Raw genomic sequence first — 26,505 nt, 5'->3', positions numbered from 1 at the left:
ATTGGCATCCTACTGAAAATCATTACATGCAAAGGATACATACACATGAACACAGGATAACAATAATATTGAGAAATATTTAATTTAATTGCAAAGCGAATACACCATATACTTTACATATACTCCTTCCTTATCTTAATAAAATCTTCAAGTTAAGCATTATCATCATCTCCATTTTATAGATGGGGAAAGCTGACACTCAAAGAAAACATTTCAAGGTCACTCAGCTAAACAAGCATCAGAAAAAGATAAAAAAAAGTTTATTAAAAGCTTATTTACCATTTAAAAATAATAAGCAAAGAAAGACCAGTATTTAATGAGATAAAATCTGAGAGGATGCTAGAGATATACCATTTCAGACAGGATAAAAGGAGTCTCTCAGAGATTGACTAAACAATGAGAAATTCAGGGAAAGAGGCTGACATCATGGAAAGAGCACCAAACTGGGAGCCAGGGAACTGAGCAAGGCTCAACAAGAAGTTTTATCACACTGTCTCTATACCTTTTCAATTTCAGTTTCCTCACCTTAAAATACTGACAAGGACCATCCTAAATTCCACTAATATGACTTCTTAAGAACTCAAGAGTGAGTTTTATACCCGTTAATATTAACATGCTACACAAACATTCTACCGTTAAGCTACATTCCCAGCCCTTTTAATTTTAAGACTAATAGGTGATTTTTTTTTTAGCATGATATATGATTCCTAATAGTATGGTCCCCAAAATTCCACATTGTTTATACCACAGACAGGCACATTTAAGGACACTACAAACACACAAAGATGCTCACTAGAGTAGTGTTCGATGGCTAATGACTGAAAACAATCTAAATCTCCATTACCAGGACAGTTGTTTCTACAAGGGAAAGCCACTTGAAAGATTAAGTATTTTTATACTCAGGTATACTGAAAATGTCTAATACAGGCTAAGTACCCTTTATCCAAAAATACTTGAGACCAGAAATGTTTCAGATTTTGAATGGTTTTGAATTTTGGAATATTTGCATATACATAATGAGATATCTTGGGGATAGAACTCAAGTGTAAACACAATGTTCATTTTGGCATATATGCCTTATATACTGAGCTTGAAGATAATATTACATAATATTTTTAATAATTTTGTGCATGAAATGAAGTTGCATGGTGTAGAGTTTTCCACTTGTGGCTTCATGTCCTGGTGCTCACAGTTTTAGATTTTGGATCATTTGTGATTTTTCAGATTAGGAATACTCAAACTGAGTATGGTATTAAGTGACAAAGAAAGGATGTAGAATAGCATGTGCATTAAGGTTCACATGAAGTGAGGTATATATTATATGTATGCTTCACTATGATCAGAAAATTTCTTAAGGATTCAATCAAGAAACTGTTTCTGGTTAGTGGGGAATGGAGAAGAAAATCAATAGATAATAGAGAGGTTTGTTTGACATTATATCCTTTGGTACTGAAGTTCATAAAACTGATTTTAAAATATCTTAATTAAAAACAGTATGGTAAAGCTTAATCACTTACATAAAGGTTCTTAACAACAGACTAGTATGTAATGATGGGTAGTGAGATGTACCCATCCCCAAATACTTTATTCCTAATTGTAGTTAACCTAGAGAAGTTAATGATTTATTTTATAAACAAGGTAATATCAATATCCCCAAATCAACCCATTAACCTAAAGGGGAAAAAAGAGCAGGGGGCATTAAACATCAAGCATAGATAATAAGATCTAAAGATGATTATTTTTAGAAAGGGACTCATCACAGAAGAATGGAGGTTCCCCTCACTCTGGAGATCCTCAGATGTTCTACCATTTTAAAAAATTTCTTCTTTTAAATTTAATTTTTGTATATTTTATAACAGACATGATATATTTACAGAAGTAGTCATATGTTAGCCACAATAAATATACAATATTTGGGGGGAAACACATGCTCAAAATTGGCAAGAGCTCTACCACTGGGCTACAAACCAGTCCTGCAATTTTAAAGTACTCTTTAACAGTTTCCTGTATCTATTTCATGAGTAAATCCTCCCATTTTTCTAACAAAGTATTTCCTGGAGTTAATCCTTCATAGTCATTCTGACAGCCCAATGTTATTAATTTATGGCTTCTGGAAAGGCTGCCAGCAATTCTGTTAAGTTCTCCACTGCCATCTTGCATAGAACTGTAAACGGGTCCCTTTAATGTTTGAAGAGTTCCAACTACCTCCAAAAGTGAAAGTGCTTGTCCAAGATTTTAAATATCTCCGTCCCGTTCTTAAACTGCTCTCTCCCCATAGGCCAACTGGAGCTCTTTAAATAAGTCAGATAAATATATTCACCATTCTTCAGAGGCCTCAACCCTCGAGTTCAAACTCCTGTTACGCACAATAAACACAGTCCATGCAACCAAATCAAGTCTTTTCCTCCAGAATTCTCTTCTAAGTCCCCTTTCCTTCAACTACCTGCCCACCTGATTCCTGGGGTTTTAGTATTGCTGGGATCACAGGGATCTCTTTAGTCTCATCTTTCCAGCAACCCTTTAGCATTAGAAGGATCGTTCGACCGTGTTTCGTTAGTTCCAATGTTTCTTTGACCTCAGTCCTTACGACCTGTCTCCCCTTCGGGACACTAAGTTTATTCAGGGCCAGGGTGCGGGGCCCGGCGGGTTCTCTCCGACGTCAGTTGCTGCGTACCGAGGCCGACCAAAGCAGGCCGCTCAGGAAAGAGGGCTCTGAGGACAGGACTGACCCGGGAGCCTTTCCCTGTCGCTCCGGGGGGGGAGAAATGTGCTGGGTAAGGGGCACACCGCTTGTACGTGCTGCGAAGCCGAGCAGGGCGACGCCAAAACCCTCCGGCTGGGCCAACAGGGATGAGGGCTGCTAGAACTAGGCCGGGTAGGTGAAGGGAGGCGGGTGAAGAGCTGGACCCTGACTGAATCCGGGAGAGGCGGGGCAGAGAGGGTACTCGACTGTGGCTGCTCCGAAAGTGCCTGCGGCCCGGGTGGCGGGGGTGACCGTTACAGCACTCACGGAGGGGAGGTGTTGGGGAGCGTCACCCACTCACCTAGAAGCGACTGCGGCGGGAGGCTCCAGCAGCCCCCCTCCCAATCTAAGCCACGTCAGCTCGGGAACACCATACACGACACCTACCACCGCCGCGCCCCGCTGGGGGACTCAGCCACTCGCAGTCCGGACGGAAAATGGGATTAGGATGTCGACCAATCACAACTGTCTTCACAATGTTACCAGGGAGACCAGGCACGCCTTGTTTGTAACTAAACCCATCAACAATGACAGAAGCCAATCAATGCCTGAGAAGTCCGCCGCTTCCTCAAAGAAACAGCCAATGGACTTTAAGGACTGGGCGAAGGGCGGGATCAAATGCGAACGAGTGTCCCGGAAGAAGATGGGGAAAGACCGGAAAGGCCGAGAGGGAGGGCGTTCTGGAAAGGTCAGATGTTACCGGTGTTAGGTGGATTTTCCGGTTGCCTCTCATTCCTCCGCCAGGTTGGTTGTGACTGACCCAGAATAAGCTTAGGTTTCATTGGAGACTTTGGACTGAGGTCACCAGCTGCGTCAGATGGTTGAATGAACAATGTAAAAGGGAGCGGGGAAATGGGATTTGCTCCTATCATAAAAACACTAAAGTCGGAAAGTTGATCTTTGACCTTTTCATTTTGCAATGAAAAATGAGAACCAGAGAAGTGACATGTCCAAAGACAAACGGCGACAAGGACCTGGTGTTAATGTGAAAGAAGATTGGCGATATCTCTAAGGACATAAGTGTGAGAAGTGAGGAATAGTGAACAGTAGGAAAGTGCCTCTTAGTAAGTGGTGCTTCAACAGTTCTTTAAGCAAACGGTGATATTTGAGGGCGCAGACTCTGGAATGTGAATTAATGAGGAGCTCCAGCAGGAGACCGAAATCACAGGCTCTGTTTTAAGCCCCTCAGTAAAGCGGGTGGGGGAGACCAACCAGCTCCCAGTGAGCTGTCATTTTAGGCACTTTCTTCGCAGTAAGAATAATATTAGGTTGAATTTTTTGAATTTTACTGTGTACCAGGTATTTAGCTAGCCCATTTATATGCATCCTCATCCCTTTGAGGTTCAAACATAAGTCAAGTAAGTCCTTCCTGGTCACCCATCTAATGTTGTCCACTACAGTGATATACCTTTTTTTTTTTTTTTTTTTTTTTTGGCTGCTTTTTTTCTAAGCATTTTATCAAACATACAGTATATTTTATTAATCTTATTTTCTCCTCACTAGATGATTAGTTCCAAGAAAGTAGCTTTTTCTCTCTTTTGATCTCAACTGTATCTCCAGTTTCCAGAATAATACAGAGGCAGGCACTCAGTAAAGTATACATGATTCTCATTTTAGACCTGATACAATAAAAACTTCAGAAGGTTAAGTAAATTGTGCAGGGTCATACAGTGAGGGGCAGAACCAGAATCTGAAGTAGTTACCCAATGCCAGAACACTGGAGCATTTCTTTTTTATTATTATTATTATTGTAAACAAATGGGATACATGTTGTTTCTCTGTTTGTACATGGCGTAAAGGTATACCATTTGTGTAATCATAAATTTACATAGGGTAATGTTTGATTCATTCTGTTATTTTTCCCTTCCCCCCACCCCTCCCACCCTTTTCCCTCTATACAATCCTTCCTTCCTCCATTCTTGCCCCCCTCCCTAACCCTAACTCTAACCTTAACACTAACCCCTCCCACCCCCCATTATGTGTCATCATCCACTTATTAGCGAGATCATTCCTCCTTTGGTTTTTTGAGATTGGCTTATCTTACTTAGCATGATATTCTCCAATTTCATCCATTTGCCTGCAAATGCCATAATTTTATCATTCTTTATGGCTGAGTAATATTCCATTGTGTGTGTGTGTGTGTGTGTGTGTGTGTGTGTATATATATATATATATATCTCACAGTTTCTTTATCCATTCATCAATTGAAGGACATCTAGGTTGGTTCCACAATCTGGCTATTGTGAACTGAGCAGCTATGAACATTGATGTGGCTGTATCTCTGTAATATGCTGATTTTAAGTCCTTTGGGTATAGGCCAAGGAGTGGGATAGCTGGGTCAAATGGTGGTTCCATTCCAAGTTTTCTAAGGAGTCTCCACATTGCTGTCCAGAGTGGCTGCATTAATTTGCAGCCCCACCAGCAATGACACTGGAGCATTTCTATCAATATGATATATTCTCAAATTCCTGATTTTATCCACCTAGTAAAGCCTTGTCCTGGATGGGTTCAACCACCTTTGGAATGCTGTATGCTACTGGGACATCAGAACCACGGCAGCTTTAGGAACATCAGTGTCATGACCCTCACTACACATTCCAACTTCACTCCATCCTTAGGACACCACCCAATCCTTGGTGTGTCTTCTACTCTCCCATTTCTCATAGCATTTAATTGAAACTTTAATATCCTTGTCAAATCTCAACCCCATATCTACTCCTCACTCTCCCAGAAGATGAACTTTATTCTACCTTAGAAAGCAGAAGACATCACATGAGAGTCCTATTAACCACTCCCTTACACAAAATTTACCTCTCTGTTTACCTACTTACTTGATTCCACAGTTAGCTTCAGAATTGATCTTTCAGTTTTAAGAGAATGAAAATTCCTCACAGGACAAGAGATTAGAAAATTGTGTCTGGTAGGTCTTCTTTTGGCCCTATCTTTTATTCTTGAGTGAGCACTGACTGGTCACTCAGAATTACAGTAGACTCTGGGAAATGGAGGATGATGGGATGAAAAATTAAAGAGCTGAGGTTTTTTTTCAAGGAGCACGGGATGATTGGAAATAATTTATAATGAAATTTAACTGAAGACTATAGGCTCTGAGAGGTTGACTGAGATGATGGAAGACAATAGGTGTTGATCCAGAGAAAATAAGAGGGTAAAGAATAGTGAAGGCATAAGGAGCAGCATGTGCACAGACTGATTAAGAAACATGATATGAGTGATATGAATGAGCTGATATATAAAGAGCAGGTCAGAAAATGGTGTGTGCCATTTTATGCTAAGAGTTTGTATATTATTCTGAAATCACAAAATTCTGCAGTCACTTATGTTTCCCTTGGAGAGTGACCATTCCCTAATTTGGTGTACAGTTGGACTTTTGGTTTCAGTAGCCCTGTGCTACAGCTTGGATCTGGAATGTCCCCCAAAGGCCCATGGGTTAAAGGAGGTTGCAGAAACTTTCAGAGGTAGGATCTGATGGGAGGTCTTCAGGTCATTGGGGGTGTGCCTTGAAGAGGAAAGTGGGACACCCTTTCCACTTCCTTTCCTCTTTTTTGAGATGAGTGACTTTGCTCTGTCACATCTCCCCATGATATGCTTTCTCCCAGCAGGTCTAGAAGCAATGAGGCCAACAGACCATGAACTGAAATTTTAAAAATTGTGAACTGAAATAAACCTTTCTCCTTAATAAGTTTATGTCAGATATTTGTTTAGTGATGAAAAGGTAACTAATACACCCTGCCATGGAACCACCACTCGATTTCCAACCTTGGCTTTGCTCCTCTTTGTCTTCATAAGGCCCTATCAGGTTCCCAGAAAAAGCAAATACCTGTCCTTTGGAAGTCTGTTTTAGTATGGGATTCTATAACAGAATATCACAGTCTACATGGGTTATAAACAACAAAAATTTATTTCCCAGTTGAGGAGGCTGGGGAATCCAAGACCAAGGCACTGGAAATTGTGTCTGGTGAGGGACCACTTCCTGGTTCACAGATGTTGTCTTCTCACTGCATCTTCTGTGGTTAAAGAGACAAGGGAGCACTCTGAGGCTCTTTTATAAAAGCATTAATCGCATTCATAAAGGATATAACTTCATGACATGAACATTTCCCAAAAGCCCCAACTCATATGAATTTCATGGGGACACCAACTTTCCATCTAAAAACAAAGCCCCAAAAGTAGTTGCCTATAAAATAGTCTGGTTTATACACTTTTCTTCAGAGATATTAATAATTTCTAAATATTTTCTCTATAGTTAATAGCCAGTCAGATTTTTCTACCTTTTCATGAGTAAAATTTGTAAATATATATGTATATACACTTACACATTTTTACTTTCTGATACTGTTTCAGATTGACAGAAACATTGAGCAGTAATCCATATGAAAGTGTTTCTGAGGTTGGGGTTGTATCTCGTTGATAGAGCACTTTCCTAGCTTGTGTGAGACACTGGGTTTGATTCTCAGCACCACATACAAATAAATAAATAAAATAAATGTTCATTGACAACTAAATTTTTTTTAAAATTTCTGTATTCTTGACCTTCAGAGCTCTGGATCCTTATCTCCTTTATTTCCCTACATCAGTAAAAATCCCATTATATATCCATAGTGTATTAAACATTCTGTAGTCAAAGCCTGAAAAAGAAAATAATTCTTCAGAAATCCCAGGCCCAAATTGGCTGGGCATCCCCAAACCTGGCACAACTTAAATGGCAGTATTTAAGGTCCACTCACATGCTTACACTATAGACTTTCCAGTATAATAGGGGCACGTGCTAGACAGAGCTGTAGGAGGGGCCAGAGATCATTGCTCTTTACAATACACAGGAAAATTATTTTCAGGAAGAGGACAGGGAGGTAATGACTAGAGAAACAAGTACCTGAATCTCCTCTAACCCAGGCTTCTGCACATGTTGGCATGCATGTAGCAGTTTTCAGATGCATTTTTTCTTTCTGACTGACTTCTGTGAGTGCTAAGCCATGTCAGTAGTGCTTAATATGACATCTCTCTCAAGTGCCAGAGTACCAGAGAGAAACCCAGGGCTGGTTTGGAGTACATAACTGGAGCTATAAAAGAAAGCAGGGGCAACACAGGGTACAGGAAAGGGGAACCCATGGCAGCTAGAAGAGTTTTGGGGGAGGATATGTGAACCATGATAGAGATAAGTACAGGGAAATTAGGGAGAAAGAAAAGGGGATCATGGGTCTTAGTTAGAGGGCTCTAGGACCCAGGGATAAAGACAGGGAGTACAGGGTAAGAGGAATGAACCTGTGGTGAAATAACATCAGTCACATGAGAATAGAACCTGAATTGCCACACAGACCCTGGACTCCCTAGGTGTCCCTGAATGTTATCTCTGTATCTCCCTTAAATTCCTGTGTCCTTAAACTCATCTCTATTTTTTTTTTCAGTTTCCAGAAGTAGAATTCAATAGTTTTATTCTTGTCCCTGGGGTTATCAGGTTATTACTGACCACCTTGGAATGCTGGCTACCTCTAGCCAGAGCAGCTGTCTATATTCTTGAGTTCAGGAGAGCACCTGAAAGATGGACAGTGGGCCACCCTCACAACCACAACCCTTTCCATGATCCAACACAAATGCCCAAATGCATGTTAGACATCATATTTAGATAACACTATTTAGACATCACTATTTGGCCTTTTCACCTAGAAACATTGCTTTATAAAGCAGTATATAAGCTTTAGAGACGCTTATGCAATGTTAACCTGATGCTACTAAGCATTCTATCAATCACTTTTATGTAGATTATGCCCTTTATCCTCATTAACAACCCAACTCCATGTGGTTTGTTACAAATATACTGACATCTAATGAAGCTGAATATCTTGCCCAAGGTCGCACAGGACATAACTGGTAGAGCCAGGATTCAAGTTCATACATTATGATATGTAATACTACATCGTGACTGACTCATGTTCTGGTCACTACTCATCAGGGTGACCTTTCCTCTCCAGTCATTTGAGTGCCCTCTATGATCTTCTCTTATTTCCAGTGAACTGTTCAGAGAAGGATTCCTATTGCCTAGGGCAGCAAGATCAGCATTCTGGGAGCTGAATGATTCAGATACACACTTAGGAACAGACTTAGGACTGTAGCTATATGAAGCAATGGTACAACTCTCTCCATGGTGAATTGACTCTGGAAACTGGGAGAAAGTTTATTGGTAAGCCATTGTTGGAACACTATGGTCACTGAGCACATAACTTGCACTCTTTTGGACATAATAAAGTAGAAAATTTTTCCTTGCCCTCAAGATGTTTGCAATCCAGTTATACAATACCATATATGTGTGTGTGTGTGTGTATGTATATATATATATAAATGCCTTGAATAATAACTAAGCAGTGTACAGACAAGTTAAAAGGAATTAAAAGTATCATGCATAGGCTGAAGGTGTCACATGCTGAAGGATTCATCAGAGTATTATGTGCTTGAAAGCAATGCCTTTTAGAATTTACTTTGGAGAAAATGTTGGAAGAGAGGAAACATGGGTGGGAAAAATGAGGCAGGTATGGCACCAAATGGATTATACAAGGGAGTTAGACTTTTGCCTTTCCAGCAAAAATTTCAGGTTCTTTTTGATCATTTGGCCTTGTCTTAAGGTGGTGTATTTTCATATTAGATATGTCCTCACCCACCTCTAATTGTAACTGGTTAGAGATGACTCAGCTTCAGTATTGTGGTTCTAAGCTGGCTAAGACCTGAGATGTTTACTAAGTTCTGACCCAAACCCAGCTCAGAAGTCCTTTGAGAGACTTGTTCAAAATTGAGGAAGCTCAAGTATATTTTAAGGATTTTGTCAGAGACAAATCAAAGTTCCCAGCCTGCTCAAACATAGACTTACAAGGACCTCCAAAAGTAGGTGATGGAACCATTTACTCAAACATCCTCCTACAGAATCTGGCACTCTCAGCTCCGTCGTTTTTCTACCTCTTTCTAATCAGGTCCAGAACTGAACAACTGAAGCTGCCATTTATCCTTTGGAGATAGCCTCTGAAGTTGGAAAAGTTAGGTGCTTTAAGCAAGGTGTTGGGCAGCATGATTGTGTTAACTCAAAATCACTATCTTTACAATATATCAGTGTCAGATTAACTCAGTTATTAAGGATTTTTTTTGTGGGATCCAACATCATAGTCTTCTCTGAATCCTCTTGTGTTGTTTTATCTCTTAACAAGTTTCTTTCCCTAGCATTTTCAGGTCTCAATTTTTAACTAATGTCAGACATCATGTGTAGAAGTACAGAAACAGAATGAGGTAGATGTTACTTATGCTAATCTTTATTTTTTTCTGTTTATATATACATGACAGTAGAATGTATTTTAACATTATACATACACAAAGTGTAACTTCCCAGTTTTGTGGTTAAACATGTGGAGTTACCCTGGTCATGTATTCTTATGTGAACATAAGAAAGTTATGTTTCATTTATTCTTTTTTTTTTTTTTTTGAGATTTTTTTTTATTGTTATTATTTTTTTTTATTGTAAACAAATGGGATACATGTTGTTTCTCTGTACATGGCGTAAAGGCATACCATTTGTGTAATCATAAATTTACATAGGGTAATGTTGTTTGATTCATTCTGCCATTTTTTCCCTTCCCCCCCTCCCCTCCCACCCTTCCCCTCCATGTATACATTCCTTCCTTCCTCCATTCCTGCCCCCCTCCCTAAACCCAACTCCAACCCCAACACTAACACTTCCCACCCCCCATTATGTGTCATCATCCACTTATTAGCGATATCATTCTTCCTTTGGTTTTTTGAGATTGGCTTATCTCACTTAGCATGATATTCTCCAGTTTCATCCATTTGCCTGCAAATGCCATAATTTTATCGTTCTTTATGGCTGAGTAATATTCCATTGTATATATATATATATACCACATTTTCTTTATCCATTCATCAATTGAAGGACATCTAGGTTGGTTCCACAATCTGGCTATTGTGAACTGAGCAGCTATGAACATTGATGTGGCTGTATCTCTGTAATATGCTGATTTTAAGTCCTTTGGGTATAGGCCAAGGAGTGGGATAGCTGGGTCAAATGGTGTTTCCATTCCAAGTTTTCTAAGGAGTCTCCACACTGCTTTCCAGAGTGGCTGCACTAATTTGCAGCCCCACCAGCAATGTAAGAGTGTACCTTTCTCCCCACATCCTCGCCAACACCTGTTGTTGCTTGTATTCTTGAAAATTGCCATTCTAATTGGGGTGAGATGGAATCTTAGGGTGGTTTTGATTTGCATTTCTCTTATTACTAGAGATGTTGAACATTTTTCCATATGTTTGTTGATTGCTTGTAGATCTTCTTCTGTGAAGTGTCTATTCATTTCCTTAGCCCATTTGTCAGTTGGATTATTTACATTCTTGGTGTAGAGTTTTTTGAGTTCTTTATAGATTCTGGAGATTAGCGCTCTATCTGAAGTATGATTGGCAAAGATTTTCTCCCACTCTGTAGGCTCTCTCTTCACATTGCTGATAGATTCCTTTGCTGAGAGAAAGCTTTTTAGTTTGAATCTACAGAACACTAAAGATAGAAATTCAAGAAAACCTTAGAAGATGGAAAGATCTCCCATGTTCTTGGATAGGAAGAATTAATATTGTCAAAATGGCCATACTACCAAAAGTGCTATACAGATTCAATGCAATTCCAATTAAAATCCCAATGATGTACCTTACAGAAATAGAGCAAGAAATTATGAAATTCATCTGGAAGAATAAAAAACCCAGAATAGCTAAAGCAATCCTTGGCAGAAAGAGTGAAGCAGGGGGTATCGCAATACCAGATCTTCAACTCTACTACAAAGCAATAGTAACAAAAACGGCATGGTATTGGTACCAAAATAGAAAGGTGGATCAATGGTACAGAATAGAGGACACGGACACAAACCCAAATAAATACAATTTTCTCATACTAGACAAAGGGGCCAAAAATATGCAATGGAGAAAAGATAGCCTCTTCAACAAATGGTGCTGGAAGAATTGGAAATCCATATGCAACAGAATGAAACTAAACCCATATCTCTCACCATGCACGAAACTAAACTCAAAATGGATTAAGGATCTCGGAATCAGACCAGAGACCTTGCATCTCATAGAAGAAAAAGTAGGTCCAGAGCTTCAACATGTCGGCTTAGGACCAGACTTCCTCAACAGGACTCCCATAGCACAAGAAATAAAAGCAAGAATCAACAACTGGGATAGATTCAAACTTAAAAGCTTTCTCTCAGCAAAGGAATCTATCAGCAATGTTTCATTTATTCTACTGTCTTTCCCATTCCCATCCTCCTCCTTCCCCCCACACCCCATTGTCCAATTCATTGAACCTCCCCCCCACCCCTAACCCCCCTGCACCCCGCCTCACCTATTGTGTCAGCATCTGCATATCAGAGAGAACATTTGGCCTTTGTTTTTTTGGGACTGGTTTATTTCACCTAGCTTGATATTCTCCAGTTCCATCCATTTCCTGGCAAATGCCATAATTTTCATTCTTCTTTATCGTTGAGTAATATTCCATTGTGTGTATATACCACATTTTTAAAATTCATTCATCTATTGGTTCCATAGTTTAGCTACTGTGAATTAAGCTGCTATGAACATTGATGTGGCCACATCACTGTAGTACACTGATTTTAAGACCTTTGGGTATAAGCTGAGGAGTGGGATAACTGGGTCAAATTTCGGTTCCATTCCAAGTTTTCTGAGGAATCTCCATACTGCTTTCAAGAGTGGCTGCACCATTTGCAGCCCCACCAGTGGTTTATGAGTGCACCTTTTTCCTTACACCCTTACCAACATTTATTGTTACTTGTATTCTTGATAACTGCCATTCTGACTGGAGTGAAATAGAATCTCAGTGTAGTTTTAATTTGCATTTCTCTAATTGCTAGTGATGTTGAACATTTTTTCGTGTATTTGTTGACCATTTCTTCTTCTGTGAAGTACCTATTCAGTTCCTTTGTCCATTTACTGACTGGGTTATTTGTTGTTTTGGTGTTGAGTTATTTATATAACCTAAAGATTAATTCTCTGAGGTGCAGGTGGTAAAATTTTTCTCCCATTCTGAAGATTCTCTCTTCATGCTCTTGTTTCCTTTGCTGTGAAGATTTTTAGATTGATACAATCCCATTTATTTATTTTTTTGAAAGATGTTGATTGACCTTTATTTTATTCACTTATTTATATGTGGTGCTGAGAATTGAACCCAGTGCCTCATATATGCTAGGCAAGCACTCCACCACTGAACCACAATCCCAGCCCTGACACAATCCCATTTGTTGAGTCTTGATTTTACTTCTTTCTTTAGGAGTCTTATTGAGGAATCTGGTTCCTAAGCTGACATGATGGAAGTTCGGGTCTACTTTTTCTTCTAGTAGGCACAGGGTCTCTGATCCTTGATCCACTTAGAGTTGAATTTTGTGCAGGGTGAGAAAGAGGGGTCTAATTTCATTTTATTACATATGGTTTATAGTGGATCTGATTTCTGTCCCTAATAAAACCATAATCATAAATATAGTGCTTTCTCAACTTCTGTTAGTGAATTGTCAAACCTGAAAAGATTGTGCTTTTCCCAATTAGATTCCTAAACCTCTGGCTGGTACCTGAACTGGGAATTTTTGTTGGGGATATGCTGTTAACTTTTGGAGTCTGTTAAATCCAGGGAGATATCTTCACAATTGCACCGCCGTATTGCAGGTGCTTTGAGTCTAACTTGTCAGTTTAGCTGGGTTTTATCTGTGGTACACCATTGTTTTAGTCAGCTCTTTGTTGCTGTCAGCAAAAGACCTGATAAGTACAAATTTAGAGGAGGAAAAGTTTATTTTGGGGCCCACAGTTTGAGAAGTCTAAGTCCACACACCACCAGATCTTCCTTGGAGTGTGAGGTGAGGCAGAATATCAAGACAGAAGAGTGTGGTGGAGGAAAGCAGCTAGCAACATGGCACCAGGAAGCAGAGAAAGAACTCTGCTCAATCAGGACAAAATATAAACTGCAAAGGCACACCCCTAGGGACCCACCTCCTCCAGTCACATACTACCTGTGCACATTTACCCATCAAATTAATCCCTGTCAGGAGATTGATACACTGATTGGATCAAGCCTATAACCCAATCATTTCATCTCTAAACTTTCTTGCATTGTCTCCCACGAGTTATATGTAAATCATAATAACCATACATTGTCTAATTCATTTATTTTTTAGCTGCTCTTACTGTGTGCCTAGGGTGAGGTCTGGGAAGCCTGGTGTTTTCAGTGTTATCTCACCCTGCTTTCACTCATTTCTGTATGCCTGTTACCATAGACATCTCTCTCCATGTACTTTCTCCTACCCTAGGGATAAACTGCTATTGCTTATTACTTTGTGCTAGGCTAATTGCTGGGACAGGTGTGTTCTGTTGTCTTGATCCAGCCTAAATCTTGGTCCTGGTCTCTTCTGCTTGGCTTAGAAGTAGGGTTTCTCAGAGTTCCTATTCTACCCAATGGCAGCCTAGCTGCTGGATATCTGTGTAGTTTTGGGCAGGAGTTTCCTCCCCAGCATCAACAGACTCTGCTTTGTATTGCCATAGAATTTTTGGGACCAAGATGATTTCTTGTCACTCCCTCAGGGGTCGAGTGTTTTTGTTTCTGTCCCTTCTTCAGCAATACTAGTTCTCTGATTGTGTCGAGGGCTGGTGTTTCTATCCCTCTCACATTTTTTCTCACATGCAATGGAATTTTGCCTGAGTCTGGGAGGTAAGAAAGCTTGCTTTTCCTGCTCTAGCAAGTTAAAACTTTCAAGAGAAAAGATGGGGGAAGTGAGTGGAGCTTTGAGAGGTTTATGTTGTCCTATAGCAGCCTATCACCTCATGTTTGCCTGTGTCACTAAGGTTTCTTCAGGCTTCCTGCTTTGCCTTTAGCCTTTCTTGTGAGCATTTGGTAGAGTCCTAATTCTCCTTCTTTCTGGGAATCCTAGATATTCTGAGTGGACATCCTAGCCCACATTGGCCTTTAAGAATTTGTTAAAATTTTAGTTGATTTCTTCTCACCTAATCACCTTTTTCCTTCCCTCTACTAAAGATGAAATACTTTATTTTATATCTACTGAGTTCCATATTGGTATACTTGGTTGGCTTGAGACTAGCTATCTGATAGGTTCACGAAAAATTGTTGTAGATCATCTGGCATTCTTTCATTAAGGTGGGAGCAACATTTTCATTTAGCTTTCTACATTTTAAGTAAAACCATAATTCTCATGTTTCTTCTTTAATAATTTTTTTTTTAGTTGTAGATGGACAGCATGATTTTATTTTATTTATTTATTTTTATGTGATGCTGAGGATCCATCCCAGTGCCTCACAAAGGAGAGGCAGGTACTCTAACACTGAGCTACAACCCCAGCCCTCATCTATTTATTTTTATAGGTGAATTATAGACATTTTTTCCAATTATGAATGAAAAGTACATTAGGATTTTGACTAAAATTTTACTAAAAGTAATTTTGGGAGAATAGACAGAATACATTTGGTCTTCCCATCCAGAAATTCTGATATTTTCACTCATTTACACAAAGAGAACCCTCTGGGTTCTTTATGATAGAGTCATGATTTGTTACCTGTTTTTACTTAAATTCTGTATTGTTACAACACAAACTGAGATGGCTTTAGGTTTTAAAATATAATTAAATGTAAATACATAAATCAGGGAATATTAGGTTAGAGCGAAATAACTGTACATATATCTAGGATCACAATTAAAACTGGACATTATATTTAGCTCTAAGATTCCGATGAGACTAAAAGAAAACAGTAGTTATATAGTTGCCATAGTTCAATACAAACAATGCAATTTTATCTGGAGGAATTTTTCCTGCATAGACTCCTAATTGGACGTGTATATGTATATACAGTTCCTTTTAGAAATAGGAAAATAGAAGTTTCTTATGGAAATAGTTGAAATGGAGTTCAACCATTGCTTTATAGAAGAGTGAAATGTCTTTCAATTGATCACTTCTTTTCCTCACCTTTTCATAAAGGCCAAGAACATGTATCCTCTATAATAATGATGATAATGATAATAATAATTCTAAATAACAAATGTAAAAGCTGAAATAATTCTGACAAGTTTTTCAGAACTGTTGAAAATATTTATTTAGAAAAAACATTTAGTTGTCAAATACAGAAACAAAAGACATTTCACATTTTAATCAACAATATAATGCCATGCCAAGTTTAGTTCCACAATGAAAGTCACACAAATATGTATGTGTGACTATATATAGGGGTGTAGAAAAAAGAAAAGGAAAATTGAAAGAGAGGTAGATGATAACTCTTTGCTTACTGCCTGCAAGTCTTGGAGAAAAACCTCTGGAAAACCACATTACAATAGCCTTAGTCTAACAGTATGTGCCAGAGGCAAAAGTAATACAATTTCCTGAAATATAAAATTTGTGTCAATTTTCATAGCAATTCCCTAAGGGGGTTTGGTTCCACCAATGAATAATGTTCCTAATTCTATATTAAGCTCATCCTTTGGAACATCAATCTCATCACCTGGTTCTTCCCCAAGCTTCTTCCACCAGGGTGCTTGTATGTGTTTCAGTGTAGTGAGATGGGCCTGCTTGGCCTTGGCTGCCACAGGCCTGGATCTACTTAGGAATAGCTCTGGTTCTTTCCCTTCTGCCTCCTTCAGACTTGGTGCCTCTGTAGTAAACAGAAAATAAACAGGTCAGTAGAAGAGTCCAATGCCAAACAAGTAGGAACTTGAAACTATAGAGCTGGAATTCTGCTACAGCAGGCAGGGACAGGAACTCTAAATCTGTTTTTATTGCTAACTTTGGATGGTATGTGAATATTCAAAAGCTGCAGCTATAGATGGTAGAAACACTCACAGTCATTAAAAACAGAAACTTTTGTGAAAGCACTTCATTAAAAAATGACAAAATACTTTACAATTGAGTTTTTGGCACATTAATTATTATCATCATCTTCAAAAATATGACCAAAAGCTTTTGGGATTACATAATAGAATCTGGCTAGTAGGGTTCAGTGTATTTGAAATTAATAACTTTGTCTGGGCTGACACACATGAATGCTAGCAAGGCTGAGAGAAGTCCACAAGAAAGAAAGTTATAGAATCTGCATCATTTGAAATCACTGCGTGCCGACAGGATCTAGAAATTTCTTGAAGATAGGAGTTGGGCTAAAAGACCATTAACAATGGTTTCCTTTGTGAAGATTTTGGATGCTACATATATTGCACAGGCTATTTATTTTATGAAACAAATATGGAAGGAGTACATACTCATTAACTGTTCAATATTGGTGCTGATCTGAGCCATAAGAGCTTCTCTGTGCTGCTGAGCTCTTTCTTCCAGGGTCCTACCCATAAAGTAGTGCTGTAGTTGTTCCTGAGCTTGGGCATGGAGCTCCTTGCTGGCTACACCTGACATCTGAGAACCCTGGAAAAACAAGACAGAAAAACTTGTCACAAGAAGGACGTTTCAGTGTGTTTTGCTCAATGACTAAGAGTGCCAGAATACTTAGCTGTATCTCATGGATGACTGATGTTTACTTTATATTCTTGTGCCAGTATTATTAAATGATTTCAAAACAGCTTTAGATAAAAATGCAGGTGGGGAAATTTATTTTTGATGAATTACCATATATCACTTCTTCAGACACTGTGGTATTATGGGTGAAGAGATAAGATTGAGAGATCACAGTAAAATTTACAAATGGTTTGGTAAAGACACTGTCTGAGAAGAGAAGTAACAAGGCCACTTCCTTTAGTTCTGAATCTCATTTGAAATACAATCTTACTTCTGAACTCATTCTTACTCCCAAACTTATCTAAGGCATAATGTTATAACTGCTTCTGGTTTCACAGAATGAACGACACAAATCAGGGATAAGATCATATTTCTTTGGTTAGTCACCTAATTTAAGGGAAACTTAAATGATTACTTTGGTTAAGGATGAAATAATCTTAGCTTTGAAGCTGATAAAGTTTCTGACACCACAGCTTTCTCTGTAACCCTGTTCTAGTCAATACCTTACTTTTCAGCCAAAGAATCTTAAAAATACATGAGTATGGTCAAAGCAGCATTGTTTTAAAAGACAGGAGTATGTACAAGAATTAGTCATTCCTCCAAATCAACAGCAAATTTGATTTAACTGACTACAATACTTAAAGTATTAGGGAAAAAAAATGGCATCTGTACTGATCATGAACTCATGAATTTTTGGGGGGTCATTATTTCCTGAACAATACAGAATAACAACAATTCATATAGCATTTACAATAGAGATGATTTAAAGTATATAGAAGAGGTGTACAGGTTACATGGAATACTATCCCAATTGAGCATCTGATAATTTTGGTATCCATGAGGATCCTACAACCAATCCCCCAAGGATATATAAGTGGGGGTCGAGGGGGAGATAGGTAGATATCAAAAACTTAAACATATGAGCTGAAACTGTAAAACTCTTGGGAAAAAAAATAAGGGAAGCATCACAATACAGGTTTTGGCAGTGATTTCTTGCACCAGAGGTTTAGGCAACAACAATTAAAAAAACAGAACTTCATTGAAATGAAGAACTTTCGTATATCAAGGACACTAATGATAAAGTAAAATGGTGGCTCACAGAATGGCACAAAATAACTGCAAATCATATATCTGATAAAGGACTAATCTACAGGGAACTCCTACAACTCAACTACAAGAAAACCCTAACTTAAAGATGGGCAGACATTTCTGTAAAGAAGATATATAAAAGGTTAATAAACACGTGAAAAGATACTCAAAATCCCTTATCATTACAGAAATCACATCTAAATTACAATGAGATAAAACTTCACACCTATTATCTATTAAAAAAAAAACAAAATGAATGCTGGTAAGACTGGAGAGACTGGAACCCTGTGTACTACTGTTAAATGGATAAACAAAAAGTGGTACAAACATACCATGGAATATTATTCAGACTTTACAAGGAAGGAAATTCTGACTTACAAGCTACAACATGAATTAACCTTGAAGTCATTATACAAAATAAAATATATCAGGCACCAATGGACATTTTATGAAGCTAGTACTACCTGGTACTTAGAGAAATCAAACTCAGAGACAAAATGGTAAACAGTGGTTCAGGTGGAAAGGGAAGGGGGAGTTCATGTTTAATGGATACAGTTTCAGTTCTCTAAGATAAAAACCTTTTGAAGATAAACAGTGATGATGATTGCACAACAATATAAATGTTTTTAATGACATGAACTATGTACTAAAACGTGTTTAAAATGATAATTTTTGTGTTTTGCAGATTTTTACATTTAAAACAAATTTTAAAAATTTAAAAATATAGATAAATGAGCCTATACCAAATTTACTAAATTAGAATTTGGTGAGGGGGAGGGCGGTGCACGTGGCTTGGGTATGTTATTTTTATAAAGGTAATTAAATTTGTAAATGATTAAAACTGTTAAAAGCAAATCAGTACACTCTACAGAGTTCAGGAACCTATGATATATTTGGTGGAGAGGAAAGATGCTTCTATCTCCTTTCATTCTACCTCTGTGCACAAAGAACTGTGAGTTGTGCTTCTGTCCTGCTCTCCAATTCAGTTCTGTTTCTTGGCTAAGGAAGGAGTTGTTAATATGACTGACCAGAACCTGAGATTGGTTATATTTTTTAGTCTTTTTTTTTTTTTTTTTTTTTTTTTTTCCAGTACTGGGGATTAAACCAAGGGCCTCACATAAGCTCTACCAGTGAGCTACATTCCAAACCTTCTTAAATTTTATTTTGAGACAGCGTCTTACTAAGTTGTCCAGGCTGGCCTTGAACTTGAAATCCTCCTATATCCACCTCCTGAATAGCTGGGAATAAGGCATAAACTGCTGTGCCTGGTTCATTGGTCATATTTTATGAATGGTCAGTCTGATTGTGCTTTAAAAGTTCAGGACCCCTAATTCTAACTTAAAAAAAGAAACAGCATTTAAGTCAAATTTGTTTTTTAAAAAATATGCAGCTTTATTGCAGTAAAAATGAATATAATCACTAGCAAATATTGAAAGGGTAGAATTTGCTAAGCGTTGACATAGGTATATGTCTGGGAAGCTATCACCATAAGGAGGATAATAAATATTTATCACCACCAAATTTCCTTGTATCCTTTGATATTCCCTTACCCTCACCTTTCCCATCTTCCCATCTCACACAACCATGGACTTACTTTTTTGTTACTGTAGTTCCTATTTTTAAAATTTATATAAATGGGAGCCATACAGCATGCATTCTAACTTGTCTGGCCTCTTTCATTTAGCATAATCATGAATTGTAATGAACAATTCATACCCTTACAATGCTGATTAGTACTCTATTGTATAGAATACACCACTGTTTATATTCATCTGTTGTTGGCTATTTGGATTGTTTCTGGTTTTTGGTTACAAACATTCATGTGTAATGTATGGACATATTACAATTTTCCTTGGGTAAATATCTAGGACTGGAATGGCCGAATCATGTGGTAGATATGTTTAACTTTTTAAGAAATTATTGAACTATTTTCCAAAGTAGTTTATACCATTTTACATTCCTATGAACAGTCCATCAAACATCGTTCCTCCACATGCTTGCCAACATTTTTGGTATGTTAAATCTTTTAAATTTTAGTCATTCTAACAGGTGGGAATTATCTTATTGTGCTTTTTATTTTTTTAAATGACTAATGATGCGTCTTTTCATTTGCTATCTGTGTATTTTCTTCAGATGAAGGCTCTGGTGGACTCTTTGATCTATTTAAAAAATTGGTCATATACTTTTTTATATTATTGTGCTTTTTATTTTTTTAAATGACTAATGATGCGTCTTTTCATTTGCTATCTGTGTATTTTCTTCAGATGAAGGCTCTGGTGGACTCTTTGATCTATTTAAAAAATTGGTCATATACTTTTTTATTGTTGAGTTTTGAAAGTTCTTTCACTGTTCTAGATAAAGGACCTTTCTGTATTCTGGATAGGCTTGGCAAAAATATTCTCCCAATCTGTCTTCTTTTTTTATTCTCTTAAGTATCTTCTGAAGAACAGCAGTTTTAAATTTTGATTTAGTCAATTTATCATTTTTTTTTTCTTTTTGCTTCTGGTATTATATTTAAGAAATCTCTGCCTAACTCAAGGTCACAATTTTTCTCCAATGTTTTCTTCTAGAAATTTTATAGTTTTAAGTTCTGCATTCAGGTTTATTATTCATTTTGAGTTAAATTTTGTAAATGATGTGATATATGATTCCAACCAAGTTTAATTTAACATGATATCCAATTGCTTCAGTGCTCTACTGCATTAACTTTGGAAGAGTGAAAGAGTAAATGACAGAAGTATCTATGCACTTCTGTCAAGAAACAACCGGTCATATATATGAGTTTATTTCTAGATAAGATTCTCTAACTTCTAGTTCCTGGAGAGTATGATTTAACTTTCTATTTCTAGCAAGTTGAATATACTAACTCAGATAAATGGAATGGTCCTTTTGTGTCTGAATTATTTCACTTAGCATTTTTTCAAGGTTCATCCATGTTGGCTTCTTGTGATTTGAAACTGTCATCAGATACTCAAACATTTAAAATTTTTAATTTTATCTTGATTAAAAATAATCCTTTACCATTAAACTTTGTTCCATTTTATATTTTCATATTTAAAATGTTTCTATATTCGGGCTTTACTTTTTCACTTAATCTGAAAATACATTTACATTTATTGTAATATGGTCATGCTTGAGTATATCAATTTGATATTTTTCTATTTGTTCCATCACTTTCTTTAATGCTTCCCCTTTTTGTCTTCTCTTTGATTAATCAAGTATGTTTTATGATTCATTTTAATTTCCTTTATAGGCTAATTAACTATAACTCTTTTGCTGTTTAATTTTAGTAGTTAATTTGGGATTCATAGTACACCTCTTTAATTTCTCAATCTACCTTTGAGTGATATCATACAACTTTATACATAAAAGCCTTTCAACCACATATATCTCTTTCTCCCCTCCTTGTTTTAATGCATTTTACTTTTAGATCTTCTAGACACTATTATAAATTGCTATAATTTTTGATCAAAACAAAGACCTTACCATAGGGTTGTTAGGTTTGTTTTTACCCTTTCAAAGAGTTTAGAACAGAATTATGTTTGTTTTTTTTTTTTAAATCCTTGGGCCAGCAAAAAATGTTATTTGGACTATAAAATAAAATATTCTTTGTTCCCACAAGTCCTACAAGTCCTTCTCCTTCTTCAGCTTCCTGCACAAAGGGCTAGGACACCAATATCTACCTGAAGCAAAACCACATATATTTCAACCAAAAGAAAAAGAAAAAAAGGTCAGCAAACTAAAACAAATAGTCTTTGAAAATAATGTTTTACTGAAGCACAATCACACTATTCATTTACATATATTCTTTGGCTACTTTAATGCTATAACAGCAGAGATGAATAGCTCCCATAGAGGCTATATGGCCTGCAAAACTAAAAATATTTGCTATGTGGTGTACACTGTAAGAGTCAGTTATGTTTTATAAAAAATTATATAATAAAAGCCTTCTATAAGCAGGAGGCCTTAACTTATATCACTGGATAATTAGTTTTATCCAAATTAGTTTTTATCATTTCTGTGTTCCAAAGGTTACACTTAGTCACTAACATATTTGTATTCTGTATATATATATTTTTAAGGAGCAGGAATCTTTGGTAGAATGTAAGGGTAAATGACAGAAGTACTTAAATATCACATCAAACCTCTAAAATTAGTTACCTAGAATCTTTAGGTTCCAGAAGTATATGTTTATGTGTGTGGGAAGAAGGAGTGAGAAAGGCAAGGAGAGAGGGAGGGAGGGAAGGAGGTAGGGAGGAAGGGAAAGAAAAAAAGAGAGAGAAAGAACCAAAACACAAATAATATCACAAATCATAACAAAATTAATGTGAATAGTGTCAAGATAGACTATGAATGGTTGGTTCAAATGAGGGAAATAAGAATTCTAGTTGATTGAAATGTATAAACTGTCAAATTTTTCTATGAACTTGAAGAAGTGTATAAGCATGAGAGAAGAGAGAAGAAAGTGGTGGAAGCACTTGATTTGCAGTACTGTGTTCACAGAAAGTCAAAGATATGGATCTTTCTGTTGGGGAAAAATTGTTAGCAGTATTATAGTAATAAAATCATGAAAGGCAGATAGTCAAATGCTCTATCTTATCAGCTCCTGGAGGTTCATTAACAGTCTAGCAAATATAAGTTCTCATGTTAGTTTGAGTGTATATATGTAAGAATGAATATTCATTGATAGCTACATATACTCTTATTGGAAGACTGTTGGTGTGATATGAGATATAACTGATTTGAAGCAAAGTACATTTTGCCACTGACTATATACCTCTGTGGCTAAATTATTATATATTATTATAAATAAAATCTTCAAATCCATTAACACTGTGGTTAAGTCAATGAATCACCTTATATCAACAAAAATGTACAGATACATACAAAACCTGCTTTATTGTTGAATACCATGCAATGGAATAATTTAACATGGACATTATGGCCTAGAAGCTACGTACTGGATGTCTTCTGATATAATCATCAACTTGTTGCTTCAGTTCAAGTCTGCGTGCATCAGTGAGTTCCTGGAGTCTTTGCCAAGGAGCAAGTTGTTTCTTTCTCTTACGGCACTTTGCTAGGAACTTAAGTACCTGGGGAGAAAAAAGGTTTGACATTTTTCTCCCCTTATAGTATCTTCTCCCTACAACATAGAGTAATAACACCAATGTAACAATGAGGAGGGAGATAGTTCTGTGAGATAGTAAGGAAGGACAGTGACTTTTTAACCATACAGATGCTCATTGACATATGACAGGGTTATGTCCTAAAAACCCACTGTTTAAGTTGAAAATACTGTAAGTCAAAAATGCATTAACCTACTGAACACCATAGTATAATTTCTACTGAATGAATATCACTTTTGCTTTACTATAAGGCAAAGACCAACTATTCTGCAGTGCTTTAAAATTTATAAGGCTATATTCAGTTATTATTTTTGCAGTAAACAATGGAGATAAAAAAGGAAATAAATATTGATTTCTAGTCTTAATTCTAATTCCTTATAAGCTACATGATTCTGAGCAAGTGATCTGATCTTTATAGGACAGGTTCTATGTCTACAGAAAACAGGAACCCTGATTCTACATGTCCTATAGGATTGTAAACACCAAAGAGATAATACAAAAGAAAACATTTGGTAAATGAGAAAATATTATAAAATTCTAAGGTATGAAGTTGCTGACAAAAGCATTTTCTGAATGTCTTTTGTCATGTTCTTGAGAATGGCCTTCTGGTAAAATAAGTAATTTGTAATAGGGCTGGAAATGTAGCTTAGTAGTACAGCAGTTGCCTAACAAGCATGAGGTCCTGGGTTCAATCCCCAGCACCACAAAACAAAGGATAACAAATCTTGTAACAGGCATGAATTGAGACAAATTTGAAATTATTCTTCCCACCTTTTTTTTTTTTTTATTCTTTTCTGTTCTTTGTAGTTCTTATTTTCATCAAGGTTACAAGTTCATACTGTTTTAAAAAGTAGTTATCCAGTCTATTTCCAGTTTTTTTTTTTGGACTTGGGATTGAACCTAGGGGTACTTTACACTGAGCTACACCTTCATCCTTTCTTATTTATTTAGTCTTATTTCAAGACAGGATCTCACTAAGCTGCCCAGGCTGACCTTAAACTTGGGATTTTCCTGTCTCAGCCTTCTGAGTCATTGGGAATGTAGGTATGCACCACCATGTCCTGCTGCTGTCGGTTTGATATGGCCTGAGAGCTAAAAATGTTTTTGTACATTTTATGGTTAAAAAACTCAAAAAGAAAATATTTTGTGACATGTAAAACTAGGTGAAATTCAAAAATCAGTGTCTGCAAATAGTTTTCTTGGAACACAGTTATGCTCATTTGTTTACTATTGTCTATGGCTGCCTTTGTACTACAACTGTTGAGTTTAGGAGCTACAACAGACTGCATGTCCAGCAAAGCCTAAAATGTTTTCCTATCTGGCTCTTTCCAGAGAAAGTTTGATGGTATAATTCTTGTTTAAAGTGTCAGTGTTACGCTAATTATTATCCAAACAACTACAGTTCTCTGCCCTACTCTGTTCTCAATCCCAAAGGCAACAACTTTATCAGGTTTTTATTTTGATAGTGAGCTCCATCTACTTTTCTGTTTTATTTTTTCGAATATCTGTATCATCTACTGAGATTCTTGAATGTAAAATAGATTAAAATTTCTTTCACTGTTTATACTCTCACATACTTTACATATACCATCCATCCAATATTATTGTCAAAATTTTAGTTAAATCAGTGTTCAGTATTTATATATTACTACTACATAAAAGCTATTTACCTTTTAAAATGTTACTGTATTTACATATTTATTTATTAATTTATTTTTATGTAGTGCTGAAGACCCCCCAGTCTCCAAAACTATTCACTTTTGAAGCATACATTATGATTATTTTTCCTTTCTTAACACATTAATTTTCTCTGGGACTAAAACTTTTTTTGTTTTTGTGCTTCATTTTCTATATAGTTATTACCAATTATATAAACTCTTGCTCTAATTGTCCAGACATTACAACACATTAGACAATCTGCCATATTCAAATTAATTTTTTCTTTTTTTAATATATGTATATTTTTTCAGTTGTTGATGGACCTTTATTTTTATTTATTTATATTCAGTGCTGAGAATCAAACCCAGTGCCTCACATGTTAGGTGAGTACTCTACCACTGAGTCACAACCCCAGTCCCCCAAATTCATTTTCTTGGACACATACTTTCTGGAGTTTTCTTACTTGACTATCTATGCCTAAGGCATAGCTATTATCCTGTGGTCCCCATTCACCCTGGGTTACTCCCTTTCATCATTCCCTTGCATTTCTCAGATTCCACATTGTCTTCTTTCATGGATTACTCCTTTGTTCCAGAGATTTTATGATGCTTATAAATGCCTTTGGGAAGGCAGGGGCAGTACTATGTGCCTGTAATTATAAATATTCAGGAGGCTGATGTGGGAGGATCACGAGTTTGGGGCCAGTCTAGGTAACTTAGCAAGACCCCATCTCAAAAAATAAAATAAAACTAAATTAAAATGTCTTTGTCCTACCCTTAATTGATATTTGGTTAAGTATGTGCTATTGAGAATTCCATTTGATCCTAGTATATTTCTGGGTAATGTGAAACAAATGTGTGTTTCTGTCATTGTCTTAGATATTTAGTTGGTCCTTTTAGTTTAAAGGTCATAAAATTCAGTTTGTGAAATCTTAAGTGATTTGGTTTCCTCTCCTGTTTTTCTCGGCATTATACATCCTGGATTGATAATCTTTTTTGTCCCGCCTTGCTAAGAAGTTTCATTAACTTTCCCGTTGGGTCTTTATGGCTTTCAACATTTCTGTCAAGAATTATCTTCTTTTTAAAAAAATATTTTTGGCTGTAGATGGGCACAGTACCTTTATTTTATTTGTTTATTTATTTTTATGTGGTGCTGAGGATCAAACCCAGTGCCTCACACCTGCCAGGCAAGCACTCTAACACTGAGCTACAAACCCAGCCCCTAATTATCTTCTTTTATCTGAAAAAATAATATGTGAAGATAAATTTTATTTTAGAATTCCTGCAATGTCTCTTTCTACCAAATAGCATTACTCAATTTGTTTTGGCCATGGCTT

The 26,505-nt window shown here is 36.8% G+C and overlaps 2 protein-coding genes across 9 annotated transcripts in view; both read right to left on the bottom strand.

Moving 5' to 3' along the window:
- Positions 1-3,175, bottom strand: part of Golgb1 (golgin B1) — a 73,771-nt gene extending 70,596 nt beyond the window's left edge. For 5 of the 6 annotated variants that reach the window (XM_047563401.1, XM_047563406.1, XM_047563402.1 and 2 more), the window contains exon 1: positions 3,045-3,175. The gene's annotated coding sequence lies outside the window, so the exon portion shown is untranslated. The remainder of the gene's footprint in view (positions 1-3,044) is intronic. The other variant, XM_047563404.1, reaches the window with a different exon arrangement.
- Positions 3,176-15,876: 12,701 nt separating this feature from the next.
- The window catches only part of Iqcb1 (IQ motif containing B1), a 56,975-nt gene continuing 46,346 nt past the window's right edge, over positions 15,877-26,505 (bottom strand). For all 3 annotated transcript variants that reach the window (XM_047564703.1, XM_047564701.1, XM_047564702.1), the window contains 3 exons: positions 23,346-23,477; positions 17,049-17,205; positions 15,877-16,447 (listed from right to left, as the gene is read on the bottom strand). In XM_047564703.1, coding sequence (XP_047420659.1) covers positions 16,218-16,447; positions 17,049-17,205; positions 23,346-23,477 — 519 coding nt within the window. In that variant the 3' untranslated portion in view covers positions 15,877-16,217. The remainder of the gene's footprint in view (positions 16,448-17,048; positions 17,206-23,345; positions 23,478-26,505) is intronic.

Source organism: Sciurus carolinensis, chromosome 9, assembly GCF_902686445.1.
Source record: "Sciurus carolinensis chromosome 9, mSciCar1.2, whole genome shotgun sequence".
In the NCBI taxonomy this organism is placed as follows: Eukaryota; Metazoa; Chordata; class Mammalia; order Rodentia; family Sciuridae; genus Sciurus; species Sciurus carolinensis.
The sequence above is the reverse complement of the archived record's forward strand: the minus strand, read 5'-3'. Positions and strand labels throughout refer to the sequence as shown.